Source organism: Prunus mume, linkage group LG1, assembly GCF_029339155.1.
Source record: "Prunus mume cultivar Tortuosa linkage group LG1, ASM2933915v1, whole genome shotgun sequence".
Classification (NCBI taxonomy): domain Eukaryota; kingdom Viridiplantae; phylum Streptophyta; class Magnoliopsida; order Rosales; family Rosaceae; genus Prunus; species Prunus mume.
Window position 1 is genome coordinate 6,916,526 of NC_142698.1, and position 22,165 is coordinate 6,938,690.

The 22,165-nt window shown below is 36.8% G+C and overlaps 1 protein-coding gene and 2 pseudogenes across 3 annotated transcripts; 2 read left to right on the plus strand and 1 right to left on the minus strand.

The window, feature by feature from the left end:
- Positions 1–8,148: 8,148 nt before the first annotated feature.
- On the plus strand, positions 8,149–12,211 carry LOC148920874 (nucleolar GTP-binding protein 1 pseudogene; annotated as a pseudogene). Its single transcript, XR_016123299.1, has 3 exons — positions 8,149–8,273; positions 9,408–11,454; positions 11,888–12,211. The product of XR_016123299.1 is annotated as a nucleolar GTP-binding protein 1 pseudogene (transcript).
- Positions 12,212–12,908: 697 nt separating this feature from the next.
- Positions 12,909–13,924, minus strand: LOC103332583 (nuclear transcription factor Y subunit B-7 pseudogene; annotated as a pseudogene).
- Positions 13,925–18,434: 4,510 nt separating this feature from the next.
- Positions 18,435–21,711, plus strand: LOC103332547 (uncharacterized). Of its 2 annotated transcripts, none has more exons than XM_008235297.2 (5): positions 18,435–18,839; positions 19,333–20,076; positions 20,180–20,589; positions 21,194–21,263; positions 21,412–21,711. In XM_008235297.2, the coding sequence occupies exons 2-5, from the start codon at positions 19,337–19,339 to the stop codon at positions 21,473–21,475; spliced, it is 1,284 nt and encodes a 427-aa protein (XP_008233519.2). In that variant the 5' UTR covers positions 18,435–18,839; positions 19,333–19,336; the 3' UTR covers positions 21,476–21,711. The 2 variants fall into 2 exon arrangements, with proteins under 2 accessions (XP_008233519.2, XP_016646908.2); XM_016791422.2 differs by having other exon boundaries at positions 18,476–18,834.
- The last annotated feature ends 454 nt before the right edge of the window (positions 21,712–22,165 follow it).

Below are 22,165 nucleotides of genomic sequence, written 5' to 3' on the forward strand. Positions count from 1 at the left end.
TAAAACTCTAAAAATTTAGTAGGTACAAAAAATGGGACTCGGATTTTAAAAAATTTGGGTGGGTACCAAAATGGGACACATGAATTTTTTAGACTTTATGTGACAATATGTATTTTTCGTCACAAAAATTTAAAAATTTGGGTAAGTACCAAAATGGGACGCGAAATTTTTTTAAAATAATTTTTAGACTGACCAATCTTTTGCGACCAACAATATTGTTCGCGCAAAGTAATCTTTTTAAAACCAAAGTAACTCCTCCACCATTTTCTGAATGTCTTTCTCTACTCTTACCTCTCCTCTCTCTTTCCCTCTCCCCAAATCCCACCCTTTCTCTCACACTCACTCCTCTCACTTAATCTCTCATCATCTCTCTCTTCACTATCTCTCACTCTCACTTACTCTCTCATCTCTCTATCACTATCTTCTCTAATTCTCTCACACTGACTTCTCTCTCTCATTCTCACTCACTCACAATCTTGCCAAAAGGTATATTCTCTCCAAATTTTAAATTTTTTTCATTAATATGTGTTTTTGGAGTTAGTTTTGAGTTTGTGTGGGGTTTGGGGTTGAGTTAAGGGGAGGGATTGGAGTTTGGGTTGGATTTGTGGTATAACAATTTTAGGGGAGATTATGCCTTTTTTTTTTTTTTTTTGGTTGTTATTTGACCAATTTTTTTTTTTGTAGGGAATCATCAAGACTTTGACAGCTAAAGTTGAGGATTAGGAAGCTATCAAAACATATCCTCCGTCACTACCACCACAATACACTTGTATTAGGATTTTATTATTGTACTTTGTTAATTTATGTGTACACTTTGAATATTATATATATATATATATATATTTATTTATTGGAATAATTTGATCACTATTTTTCATATGTAATTTTATTTTGAATATGTCAATTTAAAATAAAGTAATTAAAAAAATCATACAATTAAATTAAATTTAAAAAGTAAAAATTTGAAAAAATTAATATAATTAAATTAATATTAAAGACATAATAAAACAAAAAGTCAAAAACCTTGCATGGCAAAATATTGCGTTGCGCAAACTATTAAATTAGTTTATTTTAATTAAAGAATTTTAAAACACAAAAAATATTTCGTCGCACAAATATTTGCGCAATGTTAGTATTCGTCGCGCAAAACTCTAAAAATTTGGGCGGGTACAAAAAATGGGACGCGGGAATTAAAAAATAAATAAATTTTAAGACTTTGCGTGACCAAAGGTTTTCGTAGCGTTTTGCGCGAACAATGTATTTCGTCGCATGCAAAGTCACTTTGCGCGACCAATATTTCTTCGTCGTGCAAAGTCACTTTGTGCGACCAATGAAAAAACTTGGTCACGCAAAGTCTTTCTTTCACGATCTTTGAGCGACGAAATTTCTGTCGCGCTAAATGTAAAATGTAGTAGTGCAAGCTGGTGGGAGCAATTCCAAAGCTGATGGAAAATATAGTCCAGCTACAATTCCAAGCTTTTACCTTTCCAACTCTCTCTCTTGCTCAACTTATGGGCTCTTCGCTCCCACGCCACAAGCCTCTCATGCCAAGCCTAGTGATATCTTGATTCACCAAAGCAAACTCTCACGCCAAGCCTGCACAACATCAATGCACCATCTCCAACTCTTTCCAGAGCCACCGGAAACGTCAACACAAAATACGCAACCGCTGGAATAAGAATAGAGTACCCCCTGGGACTTGCTTCTCACTCAGGATGCTTTGGGCCTAGTTCTCGTTAACTGAGAAAAAAAGGCAATGAATGCCTGAATTCACCACTCTATGGCAGTCAAGAATGAATAAGCTCGGAAAAGCCTTTCATCGAAAAAAGACCCCAACAATATAGAAGAAGAAAAATAAGCCAGTGGCTATGGTTAAGGGGCATCAAATACATGGTGAGCTACAACAATGGTTAAAGATCCTAACATAGCTAGGTTAATAGATAATGAGCATGCCATGACATTGTTAGTCCTGTTTGATAATGATCGAGTGACATTACTTCTTCGACCCGAACCAAGAATTCTCATAGATATTATGCGAAATGGATCTTGTTTTATTGTTGATCAGAGATTTCGCAAGCTGCATTATATACTCACCACCAATACATCGTAGGATTCATCATGACAATGGCTTTTGCTCATGGAGCTATATTATTTTTATTAGAGATGACAATCCAAAACAAAATGAGGATAATGAATTGGCAAGAATGTTAGACCATAAAGAAGCCAATAAGGGGCATAGTTAGATAATTTATCTCTCTCAACTTGAATCCCATGAGGCGGGCCTTGGAAAGTTTGAACATAAGCAGGTTGGATTTGCAAATCCTCCAGAGTCTGGAAGTTTCCGGCGAGGGGAGGTGCAGCTGCACCTCCTTGCGCCTCTGTGGATCTGCTAGTGGTTTTCATGGCCCAAGGAAGGTCATCCCCATTGATAGTCTTCCTCTTCTCCCTCTGGCACTTGTAGGACGCTTTGCCTGTGACGAAGCTTATGAACTCAGGCACGCACTCCTGGACAGTTTCCTTGGCTTCCTTTGAGATCTTGGCATTTGAAGGGAGGGACTTCTTCACGATATGGCTCACGTTAGCAATGGGGAGGAACCTGTGTCTTGCTCTTTGGAAGAGCTATCTGAGACATTCCCAGACAAAGGGCTTCAAACTGGGCTGGTTTGGTTTCTTTTTCCACTGATAGAGTTAAGTTTAGAGTGATTGTGTGAAATAGAAAAGAGAAATGCAAGTGAAGGAAAATGTGTACTGGTTTTTCTTTTTCTGCCTTCTTTTTTTTCTTCTTGTGTTAAGTGTTTGTTGTGGAATCTAAGGGGAAGAGTTCGGGGTTTCAAGGCTAGCAGAAGTGGGGGGAAATGAAGCAAACATAATGCTTATTGAAAAACATTACTACAAAAATAATGCTAGTTGTATTCCGTAGTCACCAATAATATGATAATTTCCATTTCTGCAAAAATACATGTGATCAAGTTCAATACAATTGTTAGGTGGGTGAACAATTTTTTGAAGTTTTAATAGCCTCTGTGATTTATTCAGAAACTTGCATTGCTGTGCTTACCGAGACAAAACACAGTTATAATGGAAGCCAGTTATGGGACACTGCTTTTGCTGTTGAAGCAATTATCTCAAGCAACCAAGCTTGTAGAAGAATATATGGTTCAACTCTAAGAAAGGGACATAAATTCATAAAAGATTCACAGGTGGTGTTTCCATCTGTCTTAGAAATCATTGTGTTTCTTAATACTGTAATATTTTATTTGTATTTTTATTGTTTTACTTCGCTGTAGATTTGTAATCATGTTCCATCCGTGTAGTAGAAGAATATTGTTGTATCTGATTCTTATTTTTTGTGTTATTTTTTATTTTATAGAAACGAGCCACCAGCTGAAGGTCTATCATGGGTATTTGGCTAGTTCTTATCATACAGGGATTCTTTCTGGATTAATGTCGATTTCATCTTGTTTGGAAACCATGGCGTCAACTCAAAAATCGGTAAGCACTGTCAATTCATTATCGCCTCAACTACATGTGCCACGTGTTCCAACTATCGATCTTGAAAATCTGGCAAATAGTTTGTGACGTGAGACTCCCATGCTTGAGGTGACGATAACACGATTTATATGATGTTATTAATTCATGCATTATAATATAGGTGGACAACTATTTATTCATGACAGTTGGATTTAAATTTTTGGCTTCTGAAAGATTGTTGTCATTGAGAACCTTCATCAATTTGGCGTGGGACAACATTCCAGTTACAAGCAGGGGTGGACTATTCATGCATGCCTATCTCGTAGTTACAAGGGAAAAAAAACATGTAATTGAGGAACTATTTGTGTATAAGACAGACCATGTAATTATTTTGTCCTCATTGAATGAAATTGAGTTCAATTCACTTGAGAAATTTCAGTTTTGAATATACTTGAGAAATTTCAGTCTTGAATATGTTGTTTTTATATATTCGCAAGTGTATGCAATCAAAAAATATTTTTATTTATATTATACATTGAAGAGAGAACATTATATACATTGTGTATATAGTGCTTGTTTATTGCTTTCTTCTTCTCTGTATAGCCCTTTATTGCGTTCGTATTGCTCATGTATCACCTTTTTGTTTCAAGTTTGTGTTCCAATCGGAATATTGAACCCGTACAATTGAAGGAAAAAGAAAAAAAAAAAAAAAAAAAAAAGGGACCTAGATCAACTACCACGTTGGGATATGCTCGGGATAGCAATTCAATGCGAACCCGATACACAACTCGAAACCTGTACGATTAATATTGCAGGTCAAATTTGGGTCAACCCACCATGACATGTCTAATAAACGAGTGGGTTTAGGATGAACCTGTCAACCCGCGAAATGACCTACTTGACACGTTTATTATTTAATTTTTAATAATAATTATTATTATGTGTCATGCATACAGTGGCATATTCTAGTCTATTCCACCGTGCACACTAGGGCAGTGGATTTCAACTCCCCTTAAACCCTAAACCTTTTAGGTCGAAGCTAATAGTTTATTATCTTCCTTTTTTTTAATTTTTGTACGGACAGTTTAGGATGCTGTTGTTGAGGCCCAAAAAATCCATGTTTCGGCTCAAATAAATTATCGGCCCAATACGATACCTTATCAAGAAGAAACCCGATTTAGGCACCCGAAAGTTCGTCATATACGCTTTGCACACATGCCACGCCAAGCAAATAAGAAACATGCCACGCTACAAGCTTAAGTGGGCCCAAGCCACGCAAGATCCCCGAGGCTTGCTTATGGTATGGATGGTAATAAATCAACATGAGGCCCATTAATGGGCCGAGAAATGGAAAGTTTTGGGTTGCTTGGGAGATTCGAGACTCAAGCCCATTTCTTAGGCCCAAACACGTGGGTGAGCACAAGAGAGAAAAATAGCCCAATACCCCAAGCAAAATAACCTAACCAAAAATAACCCAACCAAAAATAAGCCCAATCAAAATAGCCTATTGACTCAACTAAAAAGCCCAAACGTTTTAAATAGCCCACTTGCTTGATAAACCATCTTGGCCCATACAACTACCATAATAAGCGACAAAGGCACCAGCACCTAGTTAGAGGAACAAAACCCACGAAGGGGAGGTCTGGAGGTTCCAGCACATGGAGGGAGCAGGTTCCAAGCAAGAAACATTCAAAGTGCCAAAGAATATTAGCCTGCAAGCTGCCAAGAAGCACCCTTTGAACTAGCATATATATTCAATTCCTTCCCTCATCAGACCAAGCCTTGGAAGAGGAGAGAAAAGAAGGAAGAAAGATGGCTGAAAATAGGAGTCTGAAACAGCCATGGGAAAGGGGGCCTTGAGCTCCAAAAAATCCCTGATTTTGTGCAAATGGGCAGAGAAGATTTCACCAAAAAAGGATGATTGAAGGGATGAAGGGAGAAAGGAAGAGAAAGACTTGACAAAATGGGATGGAAGCCATTAAGGTTTCTTGGGAAGTGATGGTTTCCAACTGCTATAAATTGAGGCCTCTTCAACCCAACGAAATCAACCCACATCTAGAGAGCAAGCTTCATCTCTCACCATGAAATCTCTGCAATTTCGTGCCCTAATCCTCTATCTCCTCCCACTTTCCATTCTGCCATGCCATTCTAGAGTATGACATAGCTTTTGTCAGGCAGCTGGAAACTTACCCAAACCACCAAATACTTCATCATTAGCCACAACTCAGACCCAGAGAGCAAGCTTTCTCTCTAACTTACAAAAACCCAGCAATCTCGTGCACTGTTCATCTTCTTCTCCGTTTTGCTCTTCTGGCAGCTGCCGAAAGAACTCTGCTCTTCATTTTCCCTTTCCTAGCCAAATCTCTTACAAAACTTCTCCTTCCTTACCCTAACACTTCCTTTTCCCTCAAAGCAAGCCTAAATTTTCTCTTAGTGCCAAACTCATGTTGATTTTGCTCCCATGCCACATGCCACTCACGCTGAGCTTGAGAGTTTATCTGTAAGCATGAAGAAATAACCTATAAGCTGCCATTATTTTGGTTGGTGAAGATAATCGAAATACTTCCTAAGGCTCTACTGTCCTTTCGAGGTATTTTGGGGCCTAATTTTCGAACTCAGGCAAAGGGGACAATTTCATCAATCTGCCCTTCTGACCTAGCCCATTTGCATTCTTTGGAGGAAAAAGTCCCTTACATTTGTTAAACAACCCTAAAATTAACTGAGTACACCCTACTACCAAACTATTTATCAAATTATTAATTTACCCTAATATAAAATGACCAAAAAAGATATATTGAATTGTGAAACAAGTGTAATTTCAATAAGTACACCCTACTCACTATAATGAACCCCTAATCAAATTAAGCAAAAAATCCTACTTCAAAAACCTTAGTATTAACTCCAACAATTTGTTTCATCATTATTTAGTAATTCATTGATGCAAACAAGATGTTAAGAGCCAGTAGTGTGGCTTAATCAACTGAGAAATCTACAATTACAGAAAATTGCAAGGTCTGGTTGAAATCCAAAAATCAGCTAGGGAGAGCTATAGCTTGAGAGAACCTGCAGCAGCTGCACCAACACTTTGTTTGGACTTCCTGGTGTTCAAGACGAGCCCAGTCTTATAGTAAGCATGAGAAGCATAGAATAGAAGTCTGAGACGGCCAGTTTGATGCAAGTCAACCAAATCTTCCTACTCATGAGTGTATTAAAGTCATTGAGAATAACCCCCACATTCACTGGGATAATGGTTTTGTTTTGCGCCATGGTCAAGGAAATCCATGAACAAAGAAAGAGGAAGAGGATAGAAACAAGAGGCTTAAGCTTGCAAGGTTTTTTCTTGATCATTTTGAAATATTTGAAGCTGCTTAGTCCAAAGTAGGCCTGGGCACGGATCGGTTCGGAACAGTAGAAGACTCTTCCATTAACCAAACCAAAGACTTCGGTAGACCATTTTCTCTTCCGTTAACCAAACTAAAGACTTCGGTAGACTTCGGATCGGTTAACCTAATATTCGATTCAATTGGTTGGGTACAGAGTCTTGTAATAAAAACATACTAATAAAAATACAATTTATAATACTTTCACATAACATAAGTTATTGAACAAATACACCAAATTATCCTTGTAAAATATAAAATTCCAATAGTCTAATTCATCCAAGTATGAAATCAAATAACTTAGTCACTATATCATTCAATATATACTCTAGATGTAATGGGAGCCACTTGTGTTTGTTGTTTGAACATTTGAGTGTTATTTTTACTGAATTCTCTACATTTATGTAAATGATGTTGACATTTGTTCCACGTAGGGTTCTTTAGTTTTTCATGCTAAATCCAACCATATAAAGAAAATAAAATTTGGACTAACGGTTGGAAAGTTACAGGTAAAAAAGGGGACAAAGGTCGAAACTGGAAAACATAGGAAATTCACAAATTCATCTCTGACCAAAAAGTGCTACAATACCCGAGTGATAAAGAAGTGATAAAATTGTGATAAAGCAGTGATACAATGGTGATAAAGAAGTGATATAAGAGTGATAAAGGAGTGATACAAAGTGTTGATTGTATTTATCTTTAGTTTATTGTTTTGTATTTAAATAATAGAATAAGTATAAATATCGGATCGGTACGGGTTTCCGTCGGGTTAGAAATATTGTTCTGTTAACCAAACCAAATATCTCGGTACGGATCGGATCGGAATAATTAAAATTTAAAAATAATTATTTAACCAAAACAAACCAAACTGTTCGGTACGGTACGGTCGGTACGTGGATAATTCGGATGAGATGTCCACCCCTAGTCCAAAGAAACCTATTTATATGGACATGGTGTGGTATAAGAATTCCAAAGTCCTTAAAACAATCCATTCAATATAGTTGCACTGCCGTTGGCATATTTTGGATACGAAAATAACGAACACTACTGACTCTGGCTAGGTTCTAATTAACAAATCAATGTTCGTCAATTCACCACAGAAAGTCCAAGAGATATTCGGTGGGGCGACGTTGAACGCCAATAAGAAATGTTTCGTGTTGTGTGATAGAGTGTATTAGGGTATAACATGAATATTTTTGATAGTTAAATAAAGTAAATAAAGTATACTTAATTAATTTTATATTTTGATTTAAATATTAGATGTACTACTCACTTACTCAATTAATTTTAGGTTTCTTTAAATTGTAGGGTGTATTATCTTTGGTTTTACCCGAAAGCTTTTGTCCTCTGTCAGCTAATTTACTTAGCGGCGCCGCTGCTCCTCTCAAACTCTTACTCTACGTCACGTCACTCTGTTGTAAGGTAAGTCCTCTTCGAACTGTCTTTCTCTCTTTCATATCTCTGTCAACGTATTGTTAGTATTTTTCTGAGTATCACCATCCAAGGCTTCGTCCTCTTTGGGTATGTTTCCAGCAAGTGAAGACTTATTAAGGTTTTATGTTTTGTTTTCAGTTTTCAGTTTGTTTGCAGCTTGTATTTGGTGGGTTTATTAACGGGTCAAGTTAAACACACATTAGTTCAGATTTCTTTTTGTTTTAGTCAAAATTTTACCATTTCTTATCAAGTTATAATTCATTACTAACCTTCAGTTGGTAAGGTCCCTGCATTGTGTGTAGCCCCACCAGTGTTCGAGTCCCGCTTTCAGTAGTCCTCTCGAGGTTGTGGCTCAACTTGGATGCCACACGTAAGTCCTTCCGTCTCGAGGTTGTGAGTCTGCCTTAGCGCTGATAGTGAGAGTAGCCAATCTTCCCTTAAATTTTTGGATAGCAAATAATTCGTTACTAACCAAAGTTTCAATTTTCGTTGGAAAATCTCTTTATAAGAAGCTCAACATGCATTTTTCCCTCTGTTTCATTAGCATAATTAATCCAGTTTGCATCTTATGTGCGCCTGTATAGCAAATTATGATATTTTGTGTTGGGGACCATACTGTCTTTTGTGTTCATATTTGTCAGAGTAAAAAGAAAGTAAAATGTAATAAGGTGGGGTGGAAAGGCCAATTACAAGGACGGCTTGGTTTTTTTCTCAAGTTCTGTCAGATTTCTTTTAACAACTTTGTTTTGTGGTGTTTGACATCAATTTCCCTTTCATAGTGAAAGTTATGATTTTGGTGATGAAATTAGTGATTCATTATTTTCAGTAGAATAGGTTCACTACATGTATTTAGTTATCTCTGTTTATAGAATCCATGTTAATGGTGATTTTGTATGCCACCTGCTGGTAGGTACTGATACATGTTATATGCATTTTTCTGGTGGCTGATGTTGTGTTGGTGTGGTTATTACCATTTTGTTTTTAAACATCTTGAATATAAATTGGATGTTTTAAATCAAATGATTTTACGTGAAGATCAGTTTTGAATTATGATATGGTTTCTACTTTCATTGTATCGTAATCAACCTTGGTGTCAACTTGATTTTATTTTTTTGTAAACAGACCAATAAGTAAACATGGTGCAATATAACTTCAAGAAGATGACTGTTGTACCAAATGGGAAGGACTTCATTGACATAATCCTATCTCGCACCCAGAGGCAGACCCCAACTGTAGTCCACAAGGGTTGTGCCATTTCCTCCCTCCGCAGGTTCTATATGCGCAAAGTGAAATTTACCGAAGATAGTTTTCAAAAGAAGCTCTCCACAATTATTGATGAGTTTCCTAGGCTGGATGACATCCACCTTTCTATGGCGACCTTCTTCATGTTCTCTACAACAAAGACCATTACAAGCTTGCACTTGGCCAGATCAATACTGCAAGGAACCTTATTGGAAAGATTTGTAAAGATTATGTGAAATTGTTGAAGTATGGTGATTCACTTTACCGATGCAAATGTCTCAAGGTCGCTGCTCTTGGCCGCATGTGCACGGTTATAAAAGTATTGGTCCTAGTTTAGCTTACCTAGAACAAATTAGGCAACACATGGCAAGGCTACCTTCGATTGACCCTAATATCAAGACACTATTGATTTGTGGCTATCCGAATGTTGGAAAGAGCTCATTCATTAACAAGATCACTAGGGCTGATGTGGATGTCCAGCCATATGCTTTTACCACTAAGTCACTCTTTGTGGGACATACAGATTATAAATACTTGAGGTACCAGGTAATTGATACACCAGGAATTTTGGACCGCCCATTTGAAGACCGTAACATTATTGAGATGTGCAGCATCACAGCTTTGGCCCACTTGGGAGCTTCGGTGCTGTTTTTCTTAGACATCTCGGGGTCTTGTGGGTACAGCATTGCCCAACAGGCAGCTCTTTTTCACAGTATTAAGTCTCTGTTTATGAACAAACCGTTGATTATAGTCTGCAACAAGACTGATTTGCAGCCATTGGAGGGTATATCCGAAGAAGACAAGAAGTTGGTCATGGAGATGAAAGCTGATGCTATGAAGACAACGACTGGTCTAGGAGGTGAGGCTACGAATGGTGAGGGGGTACTCTTGACCATGAGCACTCTGACCGAGGAGGGGGTGATTGCTGTAAAGAATGCAGCTTGTGAGAGGTTGTTGAATCAGAGAGTGGAATCGATGATGAAATCCAAAAAGATAAATGACAGGTTAAATCGTTTTCATGTTGCAATGCCAAAGCCACGTGACAATAAGGAAAGGTCCCCATGTATACCTCTGGCAGATTTAGAAGCTAAGGCTAAGCAAGCAGCGGAGAAGGAAAAGAGAAATACAGAAAAGGATTTGGAGAATGAGAACGGTGGTGCAGGTGTATACTCTGCCAGTTTGAAGAAGAATTATATCTTAGCTAATGATGAATGGAAAGAGGATGCCATGCCAGAATTTCTTGATGGGCACAATGTATACGACTTTGTTGTTCCTGATATTTTGCTTAGGCTTGAGGAGTTGGAACAAGAAGAAGGACACCGGCAGGCAGAGGGTGATAATGATTTTGAGATGGATGGATTGGAATTGACTACAGAAGTGCAAAAGACACTGGCTGAGATAAGGAAAAAGAAGAGCTTGCTTATTCAACAACATAGAATCAAGAAAAGTACAGCAGAGAGTCGACCAACTGTACCAAGGAAATTTGACAAGGACAGGGAGTTCACAACAAAGAGAATGGGGAGGCAGCTATCAAAGTTGGGGCTTGATCCTACTATGGCTATTAACCGAGTTCGAAGCAGATCTGTCTCTACTAGGGGCCGGAGGAGGAAGAGATCACTTGACATGGATGATACTGATGGTGGTGATGCTGTGGATATGGATACACCCAACAAGAAGCAATGCATGTTATCTAGATCCCGTTCGAGGTCAAGATCTTGGCCTCAAACTGAAGTTGTCCCTGGAGAGGGGTTCAAGGACTCTGCTCAAAAGGCTAGGGCACTACAAAGGGCCAATAAATCTAATAAGATGAGAAACAGGAATGCTCGTCGTGGAGAGGCAGATAGGGTCATTCCCACTTTAAAACCAAAGCACTTGTTCTCTGGAAAACGCTCAATTGGAAAAAACCAAAGGCGTTAAAATATTTGAGGTACTCGGAGACATTGCATCAATTTCAATTCAGCTTGTCTTTGTTTTGAGCACTCATTGGAAAAAGTTATATGTTGGTTTTCCTTGTTCTCAGACCAGCTTTAGGGTATACGTATGTTTTATTCATATTACATGTTTCTTTGGGACCAAGTGCATTCGATTTTTTGTGTCTAATTACATGCATACCTCATCAACTTACGCATCCAACCATGTATTAGAATGTGGATGTGTGAGAATAACATTCTCTTAGCTACCAGATGGAAGTTTTTGGTCCATTAGGAAATGCTAGAGTCATTAATCAGTAAAATTAATCTCCTGTTTGTGTTGATTTTCACTTGATAACGATTGAGGTATTAAGACTGAAGAAGTAGATTTGTCATGTGCTCAATATTCTCTGTTGCTGCTAGCAATCAACGTACTTTTTCGTTTTGCAGGGAGGTATGCCTGTGCTGTGTTGTATTATGCACCATAGAGTGTGCTTGCTGCTGGAAAAGAACTTGGTTCTTTCATCACTGGTTCGGCAGGAGGTTGCAGCATGCCAGATCATGCAACCAGCGTCTTCACAGTTTCCTCATTTTCCAGTTGTATTTTTGTTTAGGAAATTTTGGATCTGAGATATGCCTCAGTTCTAATATTTTTGGTGGATTTGAATTTACAAGACATATGTCTTTACCCTTTGCTTCTGTAATTTTGTCGTTCGACAAAATGTGAAACATGGACCAATATTTGAATTATTATTATTTTACTTCTTTTCGGAATTCCATTTCTCAATTGCTTCCAAATTTCGATGACAAAATGTATTTTTAAGAAGGTAGATAGTCTGATATCCAAATTGTGCTAGCTTGTGTCCCTCTTCCGTTCCCTCTCTATTGGTTGAGTTCATCTACATTCGTATCGATCCGTATTTTAACCAAGGATGGCCTTCTAGGTCCTCAATAGCCCTTGTATTTTGGTTGGCTATCGCATGTTCATGTGTTTTTCCCATCTTTCACACACAAAAAAACCCAAAAAAAAAATCAACGGTTCTAGCCAAGTAGAAAAGGGTCTTAACTTGCAGATTAGTGACCTCAAGTTTGAACCCTTATGATACCATAGTAGTGTGTGTATGTGAAATTCCCCTCTCCTCTAATATAGACTATCGCTAATGCTAAAAAAAAACACTCTATTTTAGCACTAAAACAACTACATGAGCAAGAATAGCTATCACAAATTCACGAGCAAGATTACCAATAAATACACATGAAATGTCAAGACTACCCCTCATTTATGTGCATGCTGATTTTGCTCATGAAGTTGTGATGGTGGCATTCTTACTCATGGTACCTGTTTTAGTCAAAGAAGGGTTCCAAAGGAGGATGGATAATTGTTCAGTATCTAGAAGAACAATTGTGATAGACATACGTTTTATAAGGAAGTCATAAAATTAAAATTAGAACATATGTGCTAAAATAAACCAAGGCAATTGTATCACAATATTATTCCTGTATCATTAAAACATATGGAAATGAACTCTCCAAGCTCTCTGCTCTTTATATGTTGAGCAAAAGCATCTCCAACAAGTACTGTTAAATAAATTGCTAACCAAATGCAACAAAGATATAATTAAACATATATATAATATTTTAAGGTACCTCTTGTGTAATTTTCAACATCTACCATCCTATGCCATTATGAAGATGATGAGTTGCCAAATCTCTGTTTCCATTCACATCTCCACTCTCATTAATCCTACTCAAATTGTAAGCCCCAGCACTCACCAAATTGTAGTTTTGAGTCACTTGTTGTTGTTGCTGTTGTCCCTCAAGAAAATAGAAGCCACCATTGAAAAGATCCACCTTGGAGGTTGACATAGAAATATTATTGGCATTAAGAACTGTGTTCGTTTGATCATTGTTAGAACCATGCTGCAGATTGGTGTTTGAAGTGTTGTGATGTTGCTGCTGTTGTTGAGAAGGGTCTTCTTCTTGTCTAGTCATGGAGTTCTTCTCCCCCTCAGTCTCCCTATACTTGTTGAGATACCCTTTCAAGGGTCCTACATAATTCTCAAATCCCAGGGTTGTCATGGCCCAAAGAAGGTCATCTCCATTGATAGTCTTCCTCTTCTCCCTCAGGCACTTGTCAGACGCTTCGCCCGTGATGAAGCTTATGAACTCAGACACACACTCCTGGACGGTTTCCTTAGCCTCCTTTGAGATCTTGGCATTTGCAGGGAAGGGACTTCTTCATGATACGGCTCACGTTAGCAATGGGGAGGAACCTGTCTTGATCTTTGGAAGAGCCGTCTGAGACATTCCCAGACAAAGGGCTTCCAACCGGGCTGGTTTGGTTTCTTCTTCCACTCATAGAGTTTAGTTCAGAGTGATTGTGTGAAATAGAAAAGGGAAATGCAAGTGAAGGAAAATGTGTACTGGTTTTTCTTTTTCTTCTTTTTTCTTTCTTGTGACAAGTGTTTGTTGTGGAATCTAAGGGGAAGAGTTTGGGGTTTTAAAGCTAGCAGAAGTGGGGGAAAAAGGAAGCAAAATAGATTATTGTTTATTTTATGTTTGGAAAAAAAATAAAATAAAAAAGAGAGTGGAGAGGCGGTTTGATGTGGACAAAAAAGAAAAACAAACACTGGGAGATTAGAACAACTGCAAAGGATGGTGTGGGAAGGTGTGGAATCTTTGGAGGAAGAAGAAAAAAAAAACTACATGTGGTGTTAAATAATAACAAAAGAAAATCAATAATGAATTGATACTGTGACCTTTTCTGGTATGGAAGTTCCATGGGACCAAGAAGAAGAATTGGAGGTAGGACATGAAAAATAAGCAAAGTCTTCCCAAATATATGTATTGGTTCTCCTTTAATCTGTTTGATTTTCATTTGTTTGCTATATGCATTGCAGGTCCTTTTCTCTTCTACCTTTGACTATAATTTAAAATTCAAATGGAATGGCAATGGAAAAATATAAAGCCTGCACGGGAGACCTTAAATTTGTTTGAACATGTCCAATAGGTGCAGTGTGTAATAAGCTGTCACTGCCGGAACTGACCTCAACTTCAATTTCTTCCCGGCATGTCTTTCTTAACCTACAGTTTGATCTCAACTACTCAATTAGAAATTTATATATATATCGCTTGTGTGTACCTCTGCATCCGAAGTTACAGGTTCGATTTTTCATAAACATTGGTTGTATAAAAAATAAAAATAAATAAAGAGAGCAGAACCCATTGCGCTGGTATACAAGTCACATTGCCTGTTTTCTCAAGTGTTATTTACTTGAATTAATTAATTAATTACTTGCCTCTCTACCATTGACACTCCCTCCTCCATCTACCCTATGGTTGTTGAACCAATAAGTATAAAACACCTAAGTCTAGCAGTTGAGAACCCCAACTGTCTTAAGGCCTCCTGGGAAAAAAAAAACCTTTTCTTTTAATAGGGATAACATTGTTTCTTATTAAAACACAAATGATACGTGAAAAATTTATCTCGTATGTCGTGTGTTATAAACTGAGAATAGCAAAAGTGCTACTTCGTTGTATGAGAGTTTCTCTCCTTATTGGCACCAACCAGTGCACGTGCACGTAACACATCAATGTGTGCGACAGTTTACACGCCTTGTTGTCAACCAAGGAATCAGCCACATCATCAACCAGTTGGCCTTGTCTCTAGCTAGGCCCTTCTTCAGTGCTAAGTAACAAATATAGGTGGCATATATCCTGAATAAAAGTTTTGGTACATTCATAGGAGCCAGAAACCATCCCATGTTCCTGTCTTCAACAATCTTTGGAGATATTTTGTTGATCAATTTTAGACTTCAATTTACTGACCATAATAAAAATAAAAAAACTGAAAAATCTTTAGACTTCAATTTATACCAATGGATCATGGAAATATCTTCTGTTTTTCTGTAATGGAGGACTTGGTATCTTTGTTCGGCTTAAAAAGGCAAAGAAAAAAGAGGGAGGCGCATATAATGCTTAGCTTAGCCCTCTTCCTCTATGTCTTTCCAAGATTCCCTCTTGTCACATCTATAGACGTAAAGACTATCTTCTGCCTGCCACTCTCAATCTCTCAAGGCATGCAATTGGATCCCTCTATTCTCAGTTTAATTCAATAGCTTCCTCCTAATTAGTTAAACTTGCCTCTTAGTAGAGCTCTTTGTGCACGTTTAAGATTTTTCTTATTGTGTACAAAGGGTTAGAAGCTCAGTAGTTAAGAGTTACTCATACATCCGAGAGCAAGCTTTTTTTATCACGTGTTCATCCGCTATTTCTTACAATTAAAGATTCATACTTATTGAAAATAAGTGCTCAAACTAATTAAGTCCTAATTACACAGTTTATGATGTAAGAGGATTGTAATTTAAATAGTTAAGAATATTTACTATTTACTCTAAGTCGTGTGTTCGATTGTCCTCTCTTAATATAGCTTCGATTCTGAAATGTGCAAATCTGCAGTCTCCCAATCCATCATATTAAATTTAGCAAATGATTGCTTGTACTTGCTTAATTAGTTTAATACATTACTATACCGGTCGTCCCTTTTCTGTTCTTGGTCAAGTAATTGTATTTTAATTTCGTTCAGTTCATGGATAATCACCACCTATAACTTTTAAAAACAGTATACCTTACAATAAAAATCTGAATAAACTAAACAATAAGCATAAAAATACACTCAATAAACACCTTTTGATCAGGCTTGCGACAAATGGCTTCTTAAGGAACCGCCTCTCTACCTATATGCCTCCTCTCTGTAATTTTGGACATGTCTATGTGCATGCTGACTCGGTGACTTGCAGTCCCGCTAGTCCCGCTAATGAACTGAAAAAATAATATGAGTTCTAAGATTGATTAGTATACAAGAGTTCATTATTTTATATTGGTTTTCTCCATCATTCACACGACAACTGTAGCAGCTAAAGATCAGGTAATAGGGCTTGACAATTAAGGTTGCAGCAGGATCAATCCTGCATTATATTAAGCTAATTTGTACGAACACAAATTTTAAGCTCCATAATATATCAGATCACTTGTCGAGTCAATATGTCTCGCAAAATCCAAACAGTACGTAAGCCCCACAAGAATTCTATAATGAAGACCTATATATGGCTCTTTGATCTCTATCTTTTGGATCAAATTAATTATGATTCAACGGTTAAAAAATAAAACTTTACCTAATGGCTATGTATAATGCCCTCACTATAAAATAACTTAAGCCCAAGAAGGTTATCCTCAACCCAAACGTTTACAAACAGTTAAGCGAGATTTAAACACGCATGATCACTCTGCCCACTAAACAATTAGCCACCCAATAAATATGGGTCATTCAATTGAATTACATCGTCCTCCCCCCTAAGCCAAACGGCTAGCCAGCAAGATGAGCGGGGGATACAGAGGCTCAAATCAATTCGGTGACACACGCCACATGTTAACCCACAACAAAGAGCAACCAAGCTCAGTGGAAACAATATAAATAGCCAAGAATAAGAAGTACTCTATAATTAAGCTAATAATGAAGCTTATTGGGAATCTATTTCCCATAAATTATTTGAAGAAAAACAAGAAGATTTGGCACCATCCGGAAAGTTAAAAAGCAAAGAAACATTTTCAAATTGTCCAAGTCAACATCAAAGAGCTTGCCATCCTACGGAAGTTCACTATTATATACAATATAGAAACTCAAATTTTTGTTTTTAAAATCATATATGAAATAGACTTTAGAAACATACCCAAACTCCATTTACAACATATCAAAAAGGCTTGAACTTATTTTAAATTACAAAACTGCCATTAATTTTTTAAAACAAACTTTACCCCAAAACCTTATAAAAAAACCTAAAACACTCAATAGGGTATCAAAGTAATTTAATAATCAAAATTAAATTCAATAGGGCCAGCTATCATTTTTTGAATTTTTTTTGGGCTTGTTATAGAAATAAAATGGTGTAAGAATTTAAGGTTTTTTAGGTTTTAGACATAAAAATTTCACTTTTGGAAAAAGCCAAAGCTTTTCAAAAATACAAAAAAACCACTCAACTTTCAAATCAAAGACATGCAAATGTATTGGATTCCTTAGAAATCTAAAAATAAATAAGGGCATTTTTGTTCATTTTTGCTTTTTTAAATTTTTTCTCTCTCCTTTTGCTTTTTCCAAAATGTCCCTAAGATTTATCTATATTATTAATACTAAGAATAAGTATATAACTAAATATCTCTTTGAATAATGCCCCGACATGTTTTGACCATTAAAAGAAAAAAAGAAAGAAAAGCATATGAGCTAGACAAAGAGAGAAGGAAAATGTCTTGGCAGCTCGTGAGCCAACAAGGCTGGAGTGCTTTTCAAATCGTGTCGGGTTCTTTTCATTTTTGGTTTGCTTAATGGCAGTACGGGAATGTTAATTCTCACAAAAATTAAACAAAATGCTAGGTTTACACATTCAAAATCAGGTTTATTATCACATTTTTCATACAATTGTCACCTCTCCAATGAGTGTGCCCCATTATATTGGTGAGCCCACTCTGTTAGAAAGGTGCAGTACAATCGTGATATAAAAATGTGATAAGTTCTAGTATTACTTAAAATTAAATGGAGTACCGGTTCATCAATATGTTAATTCTCATAAAAATTAATCCCACTTTTCTGGTACGATGACACCTTGTAATATTTATCAAAAAATATATCCTCCGCTTGAAGACTAAAAAAAATATTTAAAAAAGGTATACTTAATTAAACAGTGGACTGGCGATATTTATCATCCGTTTTCAATTTTGTAAAACAAAAAACAAAAATTGTTAACATACATATTAACAGTTAAAAAAAAAAAAAATTGCAAACCAAATGGATGGTCACTTTACAGATTTTTTTATTTTGGATCAGGATTGTTACTTTACAGTTATTTCTTGCATAAAAAAGATTTATTTGTGGGTCCGTAAAAAAGAAAAAGGAAAAAAAAAAGGTTATTTTTTGGAAAATAAAAAATACTTTGAAGGGTTGACTTTGTGTCGTCGTGGTTCTCCCGCCGTTAGTTCTGACTCTCCAGAGAAAAACAGCCCACCCCCCTTCTCGTTTCCTCCCTCCTCTCCTCTCTCTCTCTCTCTCTCTCTCTCTCTTCGATCACTTGTTAGAGAAGAAGAAGTAGAAAGCCTCTTTTACCTTGTACTCTCTCTCTCTCCCTCTTTCTCTCTCGGTCCTTCTGGGAAAGTCTCCCGTATTTCCCCAAATCTCAGGTGGTAGATTTATGGATTTGAGATGCAAAATTGGAGCGTGGGAGTTAGCCAAGTTTTTGAAAGTTATCAAATTTCCTGCAATTTGGGTGAATTCTCAGCCGTCAGATCGATTAACGCCTTGGAGTAATCTTCCCAAATAACACCTAAGTATCGGATTTCATATATATAAAGTAAGGTACTTTTTTGATGCTATCTTCATTCATGTTAATGGGTTTCATCTCTCTGTTGCTTTTTTTTTTTTGAGTAATTTTTTTAGCTTCTTTTAGCCATATGATTTTGAACTCTGTGCTTGAAATTCTGCTCTTTTATATGGATTTTTTTTTAACTCATTGAAGCCTTTATATGCAGTATAATTATGTGTAAACGCAACCCATTCCTTTTTTTTTCTCCCACAAATCTTAATTTTAAACCACGACTTGCTTTTACTCACACTCGTTGTGTGTTTATTCTGTTCAAGAATTTTGATTATGAAGTGAGAAAGCTTTTGGATTTGTAATTTTATGATCACTTGCATGCCATGTCTCGGAGAAATCTATATTTCTGAGTTTTTGGTATGTTGTGTGCAAGTTATAGACTTGTCCTGGTAGCAAAGTGACTTGGACCGAAATTTTTTGACATCATTTTGTTACTTGGCTTGAGATGACTGTTGCTTCTATATATTTATGTAGGAAGATGTCACGGGGGCGGGCTAAGTCTGGTGGTTGGGCTGCCTTTGACCTTAAGCAGCGCCAGAAACAAGGCCTTGAGCCTCAAACTGACACGGACCATTTCCCACCTATACTGACCACTCTCCCTTCTCTGCATCCTTGCGAAAACGTATCGAGGAATAATGACCTTTCAGGCAGGCCTTTCTCTTGTGTACTCCATCCTGTAGATTTTCCAACTTCGACAGAGAATAGGGATGGCAAAAGACTCTTATTATATGGTGATTCTAGTGGCACTTCCATGGAAGATAATAAATCTACCAAGAAGAAGATCATGGATCTTTACCCTTGGGCTGACGATAGCTTGATTGAGGATATTATGGCTGCAGTGGGTGATGATATTACTAAGGCCTCAACATTATTGAAAGCAATGGTTTCCCCCAGCAGCTTTGAAGAGAATAAGGAAACTGACATTTCAAAAATAAATTCCAATTCAGATATTTATCAAAGTGATAAAACAAAGCATACAAGTTTTCCTCTAGAATCTGCTGCTGACATAGCTGACCTCAACTCTACTTTTGAGAAATGTCTGGAAGAGAATAACATTGAATTGTTAAATGCCCATGATTTCTGTGGGAAAAAGCTCCCTAATGATGCTGCAACTACGAAACTGACTCTGGGGAGTTTGGAGTCAGTACCCGTTGAACCTGAGTGGGAAGAGGATGATGTTTACTTGAGGCATCGAAAAGATGCATTAAGAATGATGAGGTATGCATGCTGTTCATGAATTTGCAGGATCTCCTATTAGATAAGGATCTGTTTTTGCATACTCTATGGTAGCATTTAAATTTTCCTTGTCTTAAATAAACAGGTCAGCATCTCAGCACTCTAAGGCTGCCACTAATGCCTTTGTAAGAGGTGACCATTTTTCTGCCCAACGACACTCAAACAAGGCTCGAGAGGAATGGTTGGCGGCTGAAAGCCTTAATAACAAGGCAGCCAAAAAAATTTTAAATATCAGGAATAGCAAAAATGATGTATGGAAACTGGATCTACATGGTCTTCATGCATCAGAAGCAATTCAAGCCCTGCGTGAACACCTGCAGCGAATTGAAACCAAAGTTCTATCTAATCATTCAGTGTCACCAAACAAAGTTAGGATGGAAAAGAGGATTATACGTTCTTCGTCACTTGAGTCTTTTAATTGTATGGACACAGAGAAATTGGATCAACAAAAGGCACCATCAACACAAAGACCAACATCCTTGCAAGTTATCACAGGTATTTTGTTTAATTTAACGCTGTTTATAGTTTTATATGACATAATAAACAAAATCGCTAAGCATTTAAAAGTATATGTTTGCTGCTTTTCGTATGCTTAAGTACCAATATTTGAATACACTTTAAATGACCTCATTTATCAATATGAATTGTCCTTAAGTAATCCTTAGCTAGCATTACTGCACAAATTTCTTGCAGTAAATTTGTGTGTGATTTTGTGGTAATTAGTCAGTTTTATAAATTTTTTTTGGTCAAAAATTATCTTCATGTCACAAAATCCTAGTTTTTGGATTTTATACTTTATGTTGACATAGGATTATTTAGGAAAAACTTGTTTGGTTTTTTGGCCTTTTGTTTTTTGTTTTTTTCTTCATGAACAACTTATTCAATGGGATCAGGGTTCCTTTCCTTCCCTTGTAGAATTAGGATTCCAGTGAAGGCAACATTTAAATAAACACATAAGAGAATCACTCAACCCCAATTGAATAAGTTGAGCTAGATTCTAATCATTACAATGTCTTGTTTAGAGTTAGGATGGGAATGTGTTACTCCTAATTGGCTAACAGTTATAGTATGCAACTGAGTTCTGTGTTTGTATTTGCAGGTATAGGTAATCATAGCCGAGGACAGGCTGCACTTCCAACGGCTGTGAGAAGTTTCCTCAACGATAATGGGTGATGCATCTTTCCTCTGTGCAAATGCACTTATAATTGACAGAATGGATCCTATTTTTCTTTAGTTTCTTGATATGTTTGGGTCTAATAAGCTAGCAGTGGTATAGTTTAGTTAGTTTGTGTAATGATGAAATTTTTTGTATTGCAGATATCGTTTTGAAGAGTTGAGGCCAGGTGTAATCACTGTTCGACCCAAGTTTCGTCATAGGTGATTCATCAAGTAACCAAATCAGTGATGATGTAAAATATGTTATTGCAGAACAGAGTCTTCTGCACTTCATTCTTTAGATTAATTCATGCCCAATAGAAATCAGTCAGTTTCCTTCTCGTTATTGGAAACATATTTATGTGATCAGGTGTAAAGATTTAGTTTTGTATGATTAATAAGTAAGATACTTGTAGCAGAAGTTGTGTTGAGTTTAAAATAAATGCATCTCATTTCTAGATATAGATCCCCTTGCCCGGTACCAAGTACCATCCATGTGTTGGTAGTAGTAGAGACGGTGGTGTTGGTGGTGTACACTGCTGTTTTCTTTTCTTAAAATTCTCGTTTATGTTGTAATTTTAGAAATAACAACTCTTTATATGAAATTTGAAGTTTCTTTCTTTATGAATACAAACAAGAAAATTGGCATATGCCAATGTAAAAATTCTGACTTTTATCCCGATTTCAAGTTTATTTCTCTTGTTCAAGCGCATAGTAAAAAATTAAAGGCTTAATATCACAAAATGTCCATAAAGTTTACGAATATATTAGATTGCATTATTCTTGTTTTTTGTGTCATTCGTGTTCCTCAATGTTAATAAGAATGCAATCTGATAGTTTTATAAACTCTAGGGACATTTTGTAATATTAAACCAAAATTAAATAGGAGAAAAGCCAAAAAAAAGAAAAGAAAAGC